Source organism: Alternaria novae-zelandiae (assembly GCF_023758075.1).
Source record: "Alternaria novae-zelandiae strain BMP 2774 chromosome Unknown scaffold_18, whole genome shotgun sequence".
In the NCBI taxonomy this organism is placed as follows: Eukaryota; Fungi; Ascomycota; class Dothideomycetes; order Pleosporales; family Pleosporaceae; genus Alternaria; species Alternaria novae-zelandiae.
In genome coordinates, this window is record NW_026056978.1 from 258,001 (window position 1) to 273,137 (window position 15,137).

Sequence of the window (15,137 nt, forward strand, 5' to 3'; positions counted from 1 at the left end):
TGATGGAACCAACGTCCATCTCTTCCAACGCCTAAACACCGTTACATATAGCATTACTGCGTGATAGCCCTTAGTCCTTGCAGTGTTAACCCAAACATAACACCCCTCGCAACCCTAGGTTCCTGCAAACAATCAAACACCTTACCCAACGCCTCTCCACTAGCAGCCTGACCCATGACACTCGTAAGCGCTTGCGGCATACCATTCTCGACAAGCAACTTCCTTGCTTTGACTCTCAACTTCTCTTTCTCTTCATCGCTCATCTCTTTTGGCCATCCTTTGAGCTCTTCCTCGGTTGGCAAACCGTTCTCCCGGATCTTTCTGATGTGATAGGCTAGGCCGGCGTCGGACGCGTTCCCGTCGAGAACGGTGGTCTGGAGTAGCGAGGTGATGGAGGAGAGTTGTGGGTTTCCTGGGCGTAAGAGGAAGGATTTCGCGGCGTTGAGGAGGGTGCGACGGAGGGTCCAGGCGGACGAGAGGGTGTAGAGTTCGTTTATGACGGCGAAGAAGAGCTCAATGAGAACAGTGGTTTCGGGCTCGGATAGTGGCGTGTGGGTGGTTGCTGCGCGTGGCCTTGACAAGGGTTTGGCCGGAGATGAGGTTAGCGATGTGGCTGAGGGTCGACGGGGTAGCGAGGGCACGGAATCTGTTGATGGCCGCGAAGGTTTCTGAGGTGGTGTTGGTTCTGGTTGATTGCGCATGGTGCTGTAGTCGTCAGAGATCTCGCTAGGCATTGGCGGCAGATTGATTAGTTGATCCCCTCCCATCATGGGGCTGAGATCTTCGATCTTCTCGCGCATGCTTGGTGCGCGACTGTTGCTTCGTGAGCCGTATCTGGAGGATCTCCCCGAACGCTTGCCGTCTCCATCAGGGTTGTACGATGGCCGACGTTCCATGGGCGCCTCCCGTCCTGGCTGTTGGTCGATCACAGGTGAGTGAGGATCGCGCACAGAGTCCATTGATGTACGTTTGGTCACTAGAGACAACGTGCTCGGCGATCGAATGTGCGTGGGTAGTTCAGAGACCGTCGACTCGGCTCTACTTTGTCGTGTTTGGATAGGCGCCGTGTTGGTCGATGTACGGCTTAGAGGACTTCCGGATGCGTTCGGAGTGGCGGCGTTGCTGATCGATTCGCGATTCTTCTTTCCTCCCAGTGGTGATGCTACGCTGCCTAGTACGCCTGTAACTCCACCGAAAAGAGCTTTGCCACCGCCAGCAACTTCCTTGGGTGCTTTTGAAAGTACGCCCATCATCCCTTTACCCACTGAGTCGAAGGTCTGGCCAGCCCATCCAATCCCTGGAAAGCCACCACCAGGCGTCTTTCCGGAACCCAATTCTTTGTCTAAGAAGCGCTTCATCCCTTCACTTTCAGCAAGTGGTTGGTACTTGACAGCATCGTTGAGGTAGCGCTCCAGCTCTCCACGCAAAGACGCCTTGGTGTGACCTTTCCACGGTGGCAGTGTAGCATGTGCTTCGTTGAAGCCAGAAGTTCCGGTGATAGCTGCTATCCGACGTATGACTTCGTGTAATGTCTCGAACTCGGCGTACTTGCGTGCTGTCATCCACCCGGTGTGATGGTTGGACTTTGGCTCGATCTGAATCAGATACTCTGCTGTGGGCTTGGCCTTGATAGTGCCCTTTTCTCCAGGCATGCTGTCATCAAAGATGGACATTGTGCTGTTGTGCAAGGTTAACGGTGGTGGTCGTTCCGTGGGTGCGTTGTCCATAAGCGCAGTAGGCGGTTGGGGCATTACAAGCTGATCGAAGCTTGTGAAAGCCTTCTTGACCTCCTGAGCTGGTGGGTCTTCCGAACTCCTTGGCGGTGAAGCTGGTGTTGTCTCTGAGAACGACCGGCCGGAGAGCCCTGAAATGGCTAAGTCTGAGTGCTCAACGTCGCCGTGCGCCTCGCCCTCGGAAGACGAGGGAGTAACTATGCCCTGGGTGGTGCTCTCGGACTGGTCGTCGTTCAGGGTCGATGTAGACGCGCTTTGTTTTTGTTGCTCCTTCAGTCGCTTTGCGTCTTCCTCGGCAATCATCTGGCTCAGGAGCTGCGCTTCTCGCATCGCATCGTCCATAGCTTCTTGCGCCTTGCTCATAACACGCTTGTGCTCCCTCTTTTCAGCGGGGGTTGCCGTTCCTGCACCAGCTAACTCGCTCTCCGCGTTCTCCTTGACGCCTTGTAATTGTTCAGACGAGCCCTCGACGCCTGCGTCAATAGCATTGAGAAGCTCGGGCTCGCCCTCCTCTAGAAGATATACAATCCACCCGTTGATCCACTCTGGCTTGGAGCAGCTCACGACGATCATCTCAAGTATAAGTTTCGCGAGGATTTGGTGCAGGAAAAGCCGTGCTGGCACGCAGTTGTCTAGGGTAGGTGCCGGTCAGCGTACGCGCATGAATTGTATATGAGAGTTACTCACATGTTTTCGGCTCCAGATAGTTCTGTAGGATATCCTCGGCAGCCACACTGAACTGCTTCATCTGGTAGTCTGGGTCGAGGATGTTCGCTAGGGTGCTATCCCGCTTCATTTTGAGGTATATATCGACCGCTTCGGTTGGCACATCACCGGGGGACGCTTGGATTGCGGCAGCGATCTCTTGCAGCAGTATGATCATGAAGGAGGATGAGCGCGTCACAAAGTCAAGGAAATTGTCGGCTGGTCGCTTGCGGGAGAGGTGTGCAGATATGGAAAGCACGAAGGCGGTCAGGGTCTGGCGGCACGAGTTCGGGAAAGTGTCTTCGGAAGGCAGTAGGGGTGAGTACCACCACCTGCGTTGCATTAGAACAGTATCTAGGCACTGCGCGGAGGACATACTTGACATAGTCACGAATGACTGCATCCGTCAACTCCGTCAGCGCAGCGGCAGTCTCGGGCTTGAAGTCTGAGTAGTCGAGCGTCTTGCCGGAGTACAGCTGCACATTGAAATCGTAGCCGTCGTCTCCGGACTTGCCCGTGTCTGGTGTCTTGTCCTTCCGCCAGTCGAGGACACGCTGCGCTATGTCGACGGCCAGCTCTCGCTTCCGCGCGTCGGCGCTCTTTCCCTGTGTTTCCTTGTTGTCGCCATGGTGCCCCTCCCACGTCGCGTGGAGGACGACGCCGCCTACAACGCCTATGAGGACCAGCCCGACGCGGCCGAGAATGAGATATGTGCCCGCGCCGAGGCCCGCGAGACAGGCGCCGAGCGTCTCATTGCTCGCCGTCGCCAAGAAGTGTAAGGTGCGATCAGTGAGGGCCTTGAGGTCGAATGGAGGCGCGCCTGCCTCTGCCTTTGGGGCCTCCGGCGTGACGGCGGTGCTATCGCCGAGCGAGTCATGTTCGTGATCGAGTGCTGAGGGGGGCGGGCTCGGGGGTGGTGCTATGGGGTCGCTCATGGTGGCTGTATGTAGGCGAACATTGGGGTCTGCAGTACGTGAGGAAGTCGTGGCCTGCAGTGAAGCATGGTCCGGTGCGACAGACTGGCTATGTGGCGTCCCCGGCCGCTGACACTGGCGTACTGGCCGTTTCACAGCTGCCGCTTGTTGATCGCATGGCGGCCGCTGAATAGTATCGCCGACCCCGCCGCGCGTTGCATCGCTATTTTCAACCTGCCCCGTCATTCTGATCTTCACACTTCCACGCGTCACGTCTCCCGCATCCGCACCAGCCATGTCCAGCGACGCAGCCAACGACCCCGAGATCCTCGCTCATGTCCAGCAGTTCTGGGAGGGCCGCAAGCCTAGCAGTCCTATTTACCAGTTCCTGCTTGACGATATCAAGCTGACCTATGCCTCCAAAGGCGTCGTGCGCGCCCAGCTGCCGCTTACCAAGAACCACGTGAACACGCACGGAAGCATCCATGGCTCCGTCTCCGCGACACTGATAGACTGGGTTGGTGGCATCGCTATCGCAGCTTGGGATAACCGGAGCAAGGCAGGAGTGTCGACAGACATTCACATCTCGTACTTGAGCGGGGCTAAAGATGGTGACACCATTGAAATTGAGGGCAGGGCAGGAAAGGTTGGCGGAACCCTCGCCTTCACCACAGCGACCATCTGGAAGCTTGTTGATGGCAAGCCAGGTCCAATTGTAGCCACTGGATCACACACGAAGTTTATAAAGATATGAACCTTCATATGACACGCCATCTTCTTTGAGATCTCGTCCTGCGCTCCATGGTCGATCGAGCTCACTCGGATCGCGAAGATTGACTGGCCCTCTCGCTACCATCTCGCGCCTAGCTTTACAGCGACGACAGCATGGGTATGTGGGAGGGTCTTACATACTGTAGATGATCTAATATCATGAGTATCGAATCTGTTCGACAGGAGGCTTTTCTGCTATCCCAATATTGAGTTTCAACCTTCGGACATTTTCTGTTACTTTGCCGAGGAATTCTCCAGAATCTAAATTTGCTGGAATAAGACCAATGCCACAAGCTCCCCTGAACGAGTTCAAGATTTCAACACCAGATATCGATATCGCGAGAGAGGGACACGCGTCGCGTATATTGGCGCCACACTCACGAGCCACACTCGGCCCGTGCCAGCCAATCATAGCACGCTTGAGCCACACATTCAACGCGCCAAGCCTCGCGGTTTCCCAGTCAAGCCACAGACTATGCCACAAACACTAGCAAGAGGGGCTGCAATCTGCGGAGTGCAGCGACCCAAGGATCATGTGTCTTGAAATCAAGTTCATGGCGTATGTCATATGGTAGACGGGCACTAGCTCTGACGTCGATGGACCCGTAGACGAAGGCATACATATGGGAGAATGGACTCCTTATATCTATAAGGACTATACAGTCAGCGTAGTACATGCGACGACACACCACTATTCTAATCTGCCACCTACTCAAGACCAGCTTAACTTCGAACGTCTACTCTATCTTGATTAGTCACATCACACTGAGGACACGCAGTCATAACTGGACATCGACACCTCCAACAGGAAGCTTTCCATCAATCGATCTCGAACCTGTACCGTCACGACCTTCCTCTAATACCCCTACACTCACCAACAAACACCACACCATGGGCTGCGCCCCTTCCCGCCCCCGCCGCTTCGACGGCAGAGGAACATCCTATGTCGACCATCCCCCCAGCAGACACAGCACCGGCGGCATGGGAACAAAATACGGTCGACGGAGCGGCAGTGTGGCTGGTCCTGGTACAATCGGAACAAGTATGGGACAGAGCGGCAGACACGGTGGCATGAGCACTGGGACTAGCATGGGTCGTTCAAGTCGCACGAGTGGAGGCATGAGCAGCGGCATGGGTATGGGTATGGGTCGTTCGAGCCGGTCGGGGGGAGGTCTCGGAGGAATGGTGTCGGGGTTTGGGAGGAGCCGGAGATGCTAGTTAGTCCGGAGTGGCAGACTGTTTTGGCGGGGAAGCAGACGAAGCGGTTGGGAGGGGAGAGCAGGAGGGTTGTGGAGTGATTGGGTATTGTACTGGGTGTTTTAGGTATTTCTGCAGCACCAATGTTCATCATGTTTCCATTTCTGATCGCTATCAAGCTATCTAGGTATACACTAGACCCCGTGCCGCGTGTATTCAGCCATCTTTGGCTACAGCTCGCCGCTGTCACCACGTAACACCATCTACATGGCGGTACCGAATTTGACCCTAGCCCTCTGCTGCACGCCGCCCATCGGAGGCCAAGCCTGAACGTCGAACCCATCCTCCACTAGACTATCAACGAGATCACGACCAAAGCCCGTCAAGTCCAACATCAGCGTCTGGAAGAACTTCAAGCGCATGAGTTGATTGATATGAGGTTTCAGCAGCTCGAGAGCAGCTTGGCGCAACATATCGTTCCCATCTGTAGTGTTGCGCCAGACGAGAACCAGAGAATCAAGGAAGGAGTTGAGAACCGACGAGACAGGGTCGGCATCGATGTGCTTGTGATCAAACTCGGGATTGTGGGAGAAGTCGGTTGGGTCTTCGCCAGAGGGCAGTCCCATACTGAGGACCATTCCGACGATGTTGATGTACTCTCCGATAGCGTGGTCGCACAGCTTGGCGACGTCGTACTTGTTTCCGACAACGTACGCGTGGACGTGGAGGTCCAGAAGGGTGATGTTCTCATACTCGTGTCGCATATTGGGGTTGAAGATGTAGATGCCGTCTTGAATGTACTGGATCATGGCTGCGATGGCGTAGGGGAAGTCGTCGCGGACGCGGATGCAACGTGTTTGACCTTCCTTCGGCGTTGTTAGCATTCTCGAATATGCTGAGTGCGAAATGAATACTCACAATGGATGGGCCGTCTAGCATCGGTGCGAAGAAGCGAGACTCTGTACACAAGAGGTACTTGTTGAGCTTCATGACTTGCTTGCCCTTGTCGAAAGAGATCATGACGTCGTCCTTCTGGATCTCGGAGAAACAGCTTCGTTGTGTTAGTATTGTTTGTTCTCACATATTTTGTATATGGTGTTTGCTTACTATTGAAGATCGGTCGACTGCATGGTGAAGACACTAGTACGAGCAGCATTGATATCGACAGCGGACTGCGACGTCAGATCTGGCCGATACCTGCGAGGTGGGTCTAGCAGTGAAAGAGTCTGGAAGTGAAGCGCACTCGGAGTCAACGGACCCACGCCTCCGACTGGGTCCTCGAAGACGATGGGGCCGGGCTCGTTGGAATAAGCACCCAATACCTGATCCAGTGGTGAACTCGAGCCTTGATCTATATCCATGTGGGGGGTGATGTAGGTTTGTTCAAAGCCATTACCGGCGACAGGCAGTTCCGATAGACCACGAAGAGATGAGGTGCGTGGAGGAAGCTGAAGACGATGTCGGTAGCCATCGAAGGGCTTGGCAAACTTGTCCTGGGCGGGCAGATACAGTGTCTCGTTCTCTTTGTCGGAACCGAACGAGAATGTAGGCGCGTAGAAGATTTGTGGTGTCGAAGCAGGAGACGAGGCGACGACACTGCGGAGGGCCTTGCGATGCGGATGACTCGAGAGATTTGAGGCACCTTGGAAAGCATTGCCGAAGGCACGTTTGCGATCTTGCTGGTTCATGTCGACGTGCTGTTAATGTTGACTGCCGTTAAATCGAGTCGCCTGTAGAGGATAGGTAGGATGGAGATCTTCTCCGAAGAGATTTTCGGTATTTATACACCCATGGGAAGTGGAGTGAGTGAGAAACGAGGTGACCGCGTCGTCGTGGAGGAGAAATTTGGTAGTAATCACCCCGGTTCGGTGGTGAACGTGAGCGTTTGTCGAGTCCTTATACTCTATTGTTGTGCCAGTGAATCGAGGACAGTGGGTGTATCTCCGAGTGAGAAGTGAAAAGTGTAGGTCCAACGCAATATCGGAACTAGTCAACACTGGTAGCGCGCTTGCCTAGCTGTCGAGAGCGGGACACTAGGTCAGCTGCTTTCACTGCCACTAAGACGATAGCTACCGGTCGTGCACTATTTCCAGCGTGTTGCCATCTCGTCGAACAGGTCCGCTCTGAAGTCCGGTAGCTCATCCATTGACTCGTATACAAGCGCCATGGTCCTGCCCGTACCATGTATGAAAGCTTGCACATGGTCAGCGCAGAGCTTAATCGCCACGCTCTTGAGACTCTCTGCATTGGCCGTTCGCTCAGGTGCGTAGATAGCGCGGATTGCATGCAGTAACTGCTCTTCCTGGCCATCGACTACCAAAACAATTGCCGCGAGGTCCTCGAATTTCTGGAGTGCGAGTGCTTTCAGGCCGGCTATCCCGTATCGCTCTGCAAGCATATATACGTCAACATGAGAGCGCAGAGTGACCTCCTCGGGTACGTCAAGGTCCGAGCCAGCTAGTTGATCCGTGTAATCCAGTTGGTAACAGTACTGCATCATAGCGGCGACGGCTGCTGGGTTGTCAGCGCTAAGATCAATGATGCCTTTCGGTGATTTCTGTTTGTGTCAACGCGATCGAGACTAGTGAATTGACTGAACATACTGGCGACATGACAACTGCGCAGACTTTCGAAAACCATCGCGAATGATAGCACATGATTGACCTATCGACGTGGTAGACATCCTGCTTAGATCGCACCACTAGATCAGAGCACTGCCAATCCGCAGCAGGTGGTGAAGTTGAGGTAGCAACGGCCATAGGTGAAGATGGAGTAGGCGTTACGGGAGATGAAGTGGGCAATGCTTCGGCTTGCTTTGGGGTAACCTCTTGGGGCTTGTTCCTCTGTAAGAAAAGTCGGGCTATTGAGCTGTTCGAAATGGTCTTGCGATGCTTAGGCCGGCGATTTTGGTTGTTGATTGAAGGAGTGGAAGACGCTGCAGTCGAAACGGAGGCGTTGGAACTCGTCGAGGACGTTCGATGAAGACCGCCAAAGGATGCGTCGGAAGAAGCTATACTAAGTCTTTGCGAAAGCTCATTGCGAACTACGCTGCCTCGCTTGGAGCCATATATAGCAGAAGGATCCAGGCTAAACAAGTAAGCAATTGCGACATTGAACGTCAACATAAACACTCACACATGGCTACTAACGATGACAGGCGTTACAAACATCTCGGTAGTATTTGACAGTTGCAAGGATACCACGTGAAAGCTCGCGCTGCAGGTATCTCTTGAGGCTTACTTGGACTGTGCGGTTATTGCGGTAATGTAAGAGGTCGCAGATGAGACCACGTCCTTGCCGCACCGCTGCTGTATATACGCATTTGCAACACCGCCCTCTGGGCGCTCAGAACTCAAACAACTCATGACCACATGGACAGAAGGGTAAAGCGCAGGAAGAAAATCACCTAGCCTCCGGCACTGATGGGTGCAAAAGAAGCGTTCTGATATGAAACTCGTCAACTGCACCAATGGAAGTTGGGAGATATATTAGCCGTAGCCCCAGATGGACCAGGATGATGAGGCTTATCGATAGTGTTTAATACCGGAGGTGCATACTCGTGGAACGAGAACAGCCGAGCGCTGGAGAACTGTGGGGTAGCGGCATGGCATTCTCCAAAGAAGTCAGCAGACTGTAGCTGAAACGGGTGTTCTTCTTTATTTCGCATGGCACCTAGCCCAAAAAGACAGGTGCGCGGGAGTTTTTCTCATACGGAATTGTCCATCGAACGACGAAGGACCGACCGCGAAGGTTTTGACAAGAACTTTGCTCGATACTGCGACAAGGTGAGATCATTGTGAAGTTAAAGGATATGAAAGGACTAGGAAGCGTTTACGTCACTGTAGTTTTGTCGGATGCGTTCGCACAACACTCTGAGTAGGTTCGGGTGTCAGCGTCTGTCGCGCGCTGCGATGCGGATCTGTGGGCGCATTGTGCCCATGTGTGGCAGATCGCCCCGGTGACCGCTTCCGTCCGCAAATGAGCCTCATCTGGGCAGTGACCATAGTGGCGACTCGATAACGAACACCACCTCGCCTCGTCAGAAATACACGTGCATTTCGAAATACACGTTAAGGTTCCGCATTTTCGATTGCCGATATTCCCCAGTATTGCCATGGGAAACGCGGCCCACGTGCACGGGTTTTGGTGTCAGTGATGTCATTCCGGGAGAAAAGGGCCGAACAGCAACAGGAAATTCCAATTGGCTCCACACGCTCTTTCGACTCCACAGCGCGTCACAGTTCGCGCGCTTTGTTACAGATACCTTCCCATTGGTAATGGCTTGCGTCTGGAAGCCGCTTACATCTACATCTGCAGATCGTGAAGAGATAGAACGAGGCACATCATAGCAGTGAGATGGGCCAATCACTATCAAGGCATTGTCACCGCCCTCGAGGTCGCCACCACCCTTGACGTCGCACTTCTCCCGATTTGCTATCAAGCCACGGGAGTTCTAACCTAACCCGCACCGGTTGACATGTAGGCCTAGATTGACACCCTCTAAGCGTCATGGAGCGTACTACGCCTAGCTAGTCCGATGATGATGCGTTTTCAACATGGGATTTATGCGAAGCGGCTGGAGGCGTTATCAGTATCCCATATAAGAAGATTCTTCGGCGCCTCTGACGAAAGCTTAATTACACAAACATCTCTCTTCACATATCGATACCCAAGAAATCGTAATCATGGCTCCAAGCGCAACCAACGACAACCAGAATGGCAGCACTCAGCATGCTCCCACTGGCTCAAAGAATGGCGACCAGTTTCGCAGCTATGCCGACGACCGCAACGCCTCATCGGAGGATGTCATCTACACCACCTCTAACGGTGTCCCATACCCTCACCCATACGAAAGCCAAAGAGTAGGCGAGAACGGTCCTCTGCTGCTCCAAGACCACCACCTCGTCGACCTTCTATCACACTTCGACCGTGAGCGTATCCCAGAGCGAGTTGTTCACGCCAAGGGCGCCGGTGCCCATGGTACCTACACAACCACAGAGTCGCTTGAGGACCTGTGCATGGCAGACATCTTCAAGCAAGGAAAGTCTTGCCCTGTCACCGTTCGATTCTCAACGGTTGGTGGCGAGTCTGGCTCGCACGACTGCGCCCGTGACCCTAGGGGTTTCAGTGTCAAGTTCCGCACCGACGAAGGCAACTGGGATGTAGTTGCGAATAACACTCCTGTCTTCTTCATTAGGGATCCCGCCAAGTTCCCTCACTTCATCGTAAGTTCCTCCGTGATAGTCAGGCATAAAACACACGCTAAGACTCAGGACAGCATACTCAAAAACGCGATCCCGCAACCCATCTTACACATGCCGATGATGCGACAGCCTTCTGGGATTTTGCTTCTCAAAACCCGGAGTCCGCCCATCAGTTCATGATCCTCTTCGGTGACCGAGGTATTCCCGATGGCTACCGCAAGATGCATGGATACCACGGTCACACCCACAAGCTTCAGAACAAGAACGGTGACTGGGTATACTGCCAGGTAAGATCTGAATGTACGAAGTGCATGTCAGACACATACTGACTTCGTCCGCAGTTGCACTTCAAGAGCAAGCAGGGCACTGCTTTCATTACACAAGAAGACTCCTTCAACTACGGCCCTGACTACTCGACCAAGGATCTTTACCAGTCCATCGAGAAGGGTGACTTCCCTGGCTGGGACGTCATGTTCCAGACCATGACCGCGAATGAGGCTGAGGAGGTCTGGGAGAAGCAGAAGATTAACGTGTTCGACATGACACACGTCTGGCCTCAAAGCCAGTTCCCGCTCCGCAAGGTTGGCGAGTTCTTCTTGAACGAGAACGTGCAGAACTACTTCGCCGAGGTTGAGCAAGTCGCGTTCAACCCCGCACACTTGGTACCAGGTATCGAGCCCAGTGCGGATCCCCTCCTACAGTCCCGCCTGTTCTCCTACCCCGACACCCACCGCCACCGCATCGGTGCCAACTACCAACAACTGCCGGTCAACTCCCCACGTGTTGCATACCGCATGGGTAACTTTCAGCGAGATGGTAACATGGCATTCTACAACCAGGGATCGAGGCCCAACTATCTCAGCAGCATTCAGCCCATCAGCTTCAAGGAGCGTACTGTCGACCTCGACAAGCTCCACGGCAACTTCACCGGCGAAGCGATCACCTTCTTGTCTGAGATTCGTCCAGAGGACTTCAACGCACCACGCACGTTGTGGGAGAAGGTTTTCGATGATGCTGCCAAGGACCGCTGGGTCAACAACATCTCTGGCCACATGTCGACTGTGTCCAACAAGGAGATCATCAAGCGCCAGATCGCCATCTTCAGGGAAGTGTCTGAGGACATCGCTTCGCGCCTGGAGAAGGCGACTGGTGTCCAGGGCTACCCCGGTATCGCCAACCTGCGATTCAACGGAACACACAATGGCATGGCCAAGTCCAAGGACAACAAGGTTGCCAACGGTATGACTGGCATCAGCGCGAAGTACGAGGAGAAGAACAAGACCAACGGTGCACCTGTTCCAGGTACACACAAGGAGATTATTGAGGGCAAGGCTTAAGGCTTTCTTTGGATAGAACGATTTTTGTATATTTAGCGAATGAAGTTTAATACCCTTTCACGGTTGTTGATGTGTTGTTCCTGAGCTTGACTGATCCGCTCCTCTTGTGTTCTCAACGCATAGAGTGAGAATGCTGAAGAGGCCTGGAATCTACAATAGGACAACAAGGAGCAAATATGAATATGTAGCATCGATGTGCGCAGTTTCTCCCTTCAGTAAGGTGTTGTGACAGGCGCCCAAGCGGTAATGATGTGTTTCGCGTGAATCAAGGGCCAGTGGCAATGCACGCAGGCGGTGGGACCCCTCGCGCGAAGCGAGCTAGCGCGACTGCCTCATCGGCAGCGGATCACTGGGCAACTTCTGAATCGAAACCTGCCAGCCAGCACCTTGTGCCCCTCACCGATATTCCCTCAAAGCGCTCAACGTACCCAGACCAAAGTCGCAGATATTCCATCTCGCTCCCTTGTACGCCCCCAAAGTCGTCGACAGCCTCTACGCGCACGGATCCGCCATGCTGCTAAGGGTGCAAGGGTCGGATGAGCCCACGTCACGTGACGGGGATTACGGTTGGCGTGTCGGTCCACCTGGGCAATGGGTTCCATTTCGCGTTCCGCCCGCTAGAGCGTGAGGAGTAAAATCGAGTCCTGGCAGCTCGGTCACTCCCACAGCATTGTCCCGGTCCAGCTCCCCAGACGCCCGCTCCAAGCCATATCATGTTCCTGTCGCACCTCGGCATTCTTTTCCAGTCGTCCATCCATTCCCTTGCCGCGCTCTGAAGCTCGTGGAGCTTTTGGCCCGCTGTCTCCGCACCTGCAGCGTCACCGTTGCGCTCCAGCAGACACCACTGTCGCCGACGAGAGCGTCGTCATTGCGCGATAGCGACGCCCTTGCCATTGACTTGCATCGCTTCCGTCACGTCACGGTCCACTACCGCGTCCTTCTAGTCCTTCCTCCCGCCTCTGACCTCGTTCGGCCGGCCACCCTCCCAAGCGCATCCAACACCGCCCAGCCCGCCAGCATCGCCCTCGCTCATACACTGCTCAGCTATTGCATTTGCCGATAGCGACAGCTACAGGAACAATGTCGCCGCGACGGTCATCGCGGGCTCGCACCACCCAGCCCCCACCCAGCGTCGCAACGCACAGCAACTCCTCATCCTCCGTCTCATCAGCGCGTACCGATCGTGCATCCAGAGTCAATCCCAAACAAACATCGCCGCCAAAGTCGTCGACCCCACACTCGCTCTCCTCGGAAGAGCCCGAAGAACCGCCTCACGGCGTGCAGCCCGAGCCGCCTCTGACACGCCGACGAACACGCGAGCACGACAATGACGAGGACGAGTCGGCGAAGCTCGACGATGAGCTCGAAGACGACATCGCAGAGGAGGATGAGGTCACCCGATGCGTGTGTGGCTACCAGGAGTACCCGGGCCCGCCATCTGACACTCCCAAGTCCATGTCTGCTCTCGCGGACCCAGATGTGCAAGCCGATGAACTTGGCGGACTGTTCATTCAGTGCGACGTCTGCAAGGTCTGGCAACACGGAGGCTGTGTAGGCATCATGGACGAAGCTGCCAGCCCAGACGAGTACTTCTGCGAGGAGTGCAGGAAAGACCTCCACAAGGTTACATCAAGTCCCAAAGGGTACGTGCTTGTATTTATCGTCGTTCTCATTTGAGCTCTGTACCCCGCTACGCGTTTCTCTGTCTTTGGTCTCAAGCCCTAGATTTCCTCCATTGCGCGACCACTACCTTACTATCTATGGAGAGCTAACGAGATTGCCATTCTAGTCAAAAGTACTCTCGATACCTCCCCGTCTACGATCAACAACACAGCAAGAATCGCAAATCTTCTGTTTCCAAGGAATCAGATGGACACCCAGGCAAGGACAAGGATCGCAACAATAGGGCGAGTGTAGATTCCTTTGGCAAGCGTCGTTCGACCATGAACAGTCGAGCCGCCTACGACGAAGACGAGGTGCTCCGCAAGGTACTCGAAGAAAGCAAGCATGAGGGCGGTACAGCCTCAGAGAACGGCAATCGAAAGAAGCGGAGTCGCGACGACAGCGAAGAGTGAGTCTTGCTTGCTGCTCCATGTGCCGCTAGGGACATCTAGCTGACAATCTGCAGGACAAAGCCAGAGATCAAACGACAGCGGACCGGCTCTCGCTCCCCTAGCAATTCGCCCGTGATAGAATCGGAAGACGATAGTACAAAGGCATCTGCTCCTAAGCAAAAACCTCGCGGAGCTGCGGCAAAGAGTCAACGCGAAAAAGAACAGCGCGAGAAGGAGCGCGAAAGTCACCGTAACGAAGCCGCGAATCGACGGAAAGGCCGTGCAGAGCGAAGAAAGGGAGACGGTATGAATTGTGCTTAGTGGAGAAAGACTTAGGCTGACAGTCGCTAGATACAGAGGAACCCGAGCCCACACCTGCCCCTACCATCGAAGAGCCCGTTATGGCCCCAATAGTGACCGAAGCTACAATCCCCGATACCCCCGTCGCAGAACCTAAGCCTGCGCCTGCCCCACGGAGAGGTGGACGTCCACCACAGAAGGCCCGTGGTCGACTTGGGCGGAATCAGTACTCAAGAGACACCATGCCCGCGACCAACGGCACTTCACCCAAGAACGACATCGCACAGTCTCCGCAAACGAACATGACAAACGGAGCGAGCAATGGGCATGACAGCAGCGATGGCACAGCCGGACAAAAACCTACCAAGACAAAGAATTGGCGGCTGCAAAAACTTTCCTGGAACGATATACGAAGGCCAGCCGGAGCTATGCAGAGCTATATAGCTCAACGACAGGTCGAGATGGCTACAGGGGAGAAACATGGAAGCCTCGCTCCGGCAGTCCAACCAGCAAACGGCGAGCCGGCCCAAGAGCAGCAGAAGGACGAGGATACAGACCTGGCGAAGTTCAAGAATTTGAGCACTACCCAGATGATGGACTTCTTGAGTCGGGATCTGGTGCATTGGCAGCAGATGATCACTGAGCCAACGGATAAGTCGCCAAAGTGACACGAGGATTGCATAGCTCTCGATCTCGGCGGCGGCGTACTACTCACTCGATTTTCTTTTACAAACACGGCGCATTCATCACATGTTGCATGAGCCCAATGGGTATGGCATACCAGCGGCATTTTCTTTACACATTGGCGTTTTCATCGGTTATTTACGGATACCCTCCACTTGGCTTTCGACGCCAGACTACCTCCTGGCGCACTCTCCTTTCATACCACTTCGACGCTATTTGTATCGAAGCTTTTCTTACG

At 54.3% G+C, this 15,137-nt stretch overlaps 6 protein-coding genes across 6 annotated transcripts; 3 read left to right on the forward strand and 3 right to left on the reverse strand.

Moving 5' to 3' along the window:
• Positions 1-53: 53 nt before the first annotated feature.
• J4E88_008203 (uncharacterized protein) lies at positions 54-3,373 on the reverse strand (the record flags this gene model as incomplete). The annotated part of the gene is made up of 3 exons (XM_049401815.1): positions 54-2,365; positions 2,421-2,770; positions 2,817-3,373. The coding sequence occupies 3 exons, from the start codon at positions 3,371-3,373 to the stop codon at positions 54-56; spliced, it is 3,219 nt and encodes a 1,072-aa protein (XP_049252353.1).
• Positions 3,374-3,647: 274 nt separating this feature from the next.
• J4E88_008204 (uncharacterized protein) lies at positions 3,648-4,106 on the forward strand (the record flags this gene model as incomplete). The annotated part of the gene is made up of 1 exon (XM_049401816.1): positions 3,648-4,106. The coding sequence occupies one exon, from the start codon at positions 3,648-3,650 to the stop codon at positions 4,104-4,106; it is 459 nt and encodes a 152-aa protein (XP_049252354.1).
• A 1,477-nt stretch (positions 4,107-5,583) lies between these two features.
• Positions 5,584-7,008, reverse strand: J4E88_008205 (uncharacterized protein; the record flags this gene model as incomplete). Its single annotated transcript, XM_049401817.1, has 4 exons — positions 5,584-6,186; positions 6,239-6,371; positions 6,428-6,517; positions 6,575-7,008. The coding sequence occupies 4 exons, from the start codon at positions 7,006-7,008 to the stop codon at positions 5,584-5,586; spliced, it is 1,260 nt and encodes a 419-aa protein (XP_049252355.1).
• A 395-nt stretch (positions 7,009-7,403) lies between these two features.
• Positions 7,404-7,932, reverse strand: J4E88_008206 (uncharacterized protein; the record flags this gene model as incomplete). The annotated part of the gene is made up of 2 exons (XM_049401818.1): positions 7,404-7,877; positions 7,924-7,932. 2 exons carry the CDS (start codon positions 7,930-7,932, stop codon positions 7,404-7,406), a joined length of 483 nt encoding a protein of 160 aa, XP_049252356.1.
• Positions 7,933-10,005: 2,073 nt separating this feature from the next.
• On the forward strand, positions 10,006-11,861 carry J4E88_008207 (uncharacterized protein; the record flags this gene model as incomplete). Its single annotated transcript, XM_049401819.1, has 3 exons — positions 10,006-10,545; positions 10,599-10,811; positions 10,866-11,861. The coding sequence occupies 3 exons, from the start codon at positions 10,006-10,008 to the stop codon at positions 11,859-11,861; spliced, it is 1,749 nt and encodes a 582-aa protein (XP_049252357.1).
• A 1,080-nt stretch (positions 11,862-12,941) lies between these two features.
• J4E88_008208 (uncharacterized protein) lies at positions 12,942-14,883 on the forward strand (the record flags this gene model as incomplete). The annotated part of the gene is made up of 4 exons (XM_049401820.1): positions 12,942-13,504; positions 13,651-13,932; positions 13,990-14,219; positions 14,267-14,883. 4 exons carry the CDS (start codon positions 12,942-12,944, stop codon positions 14,881-14,883), a joined length of 1,692 nt encoding a protein of 563 aa, XP_049252358.1.
• Positions 14,884-15,137: the final 254 nt, after the last annotated feature.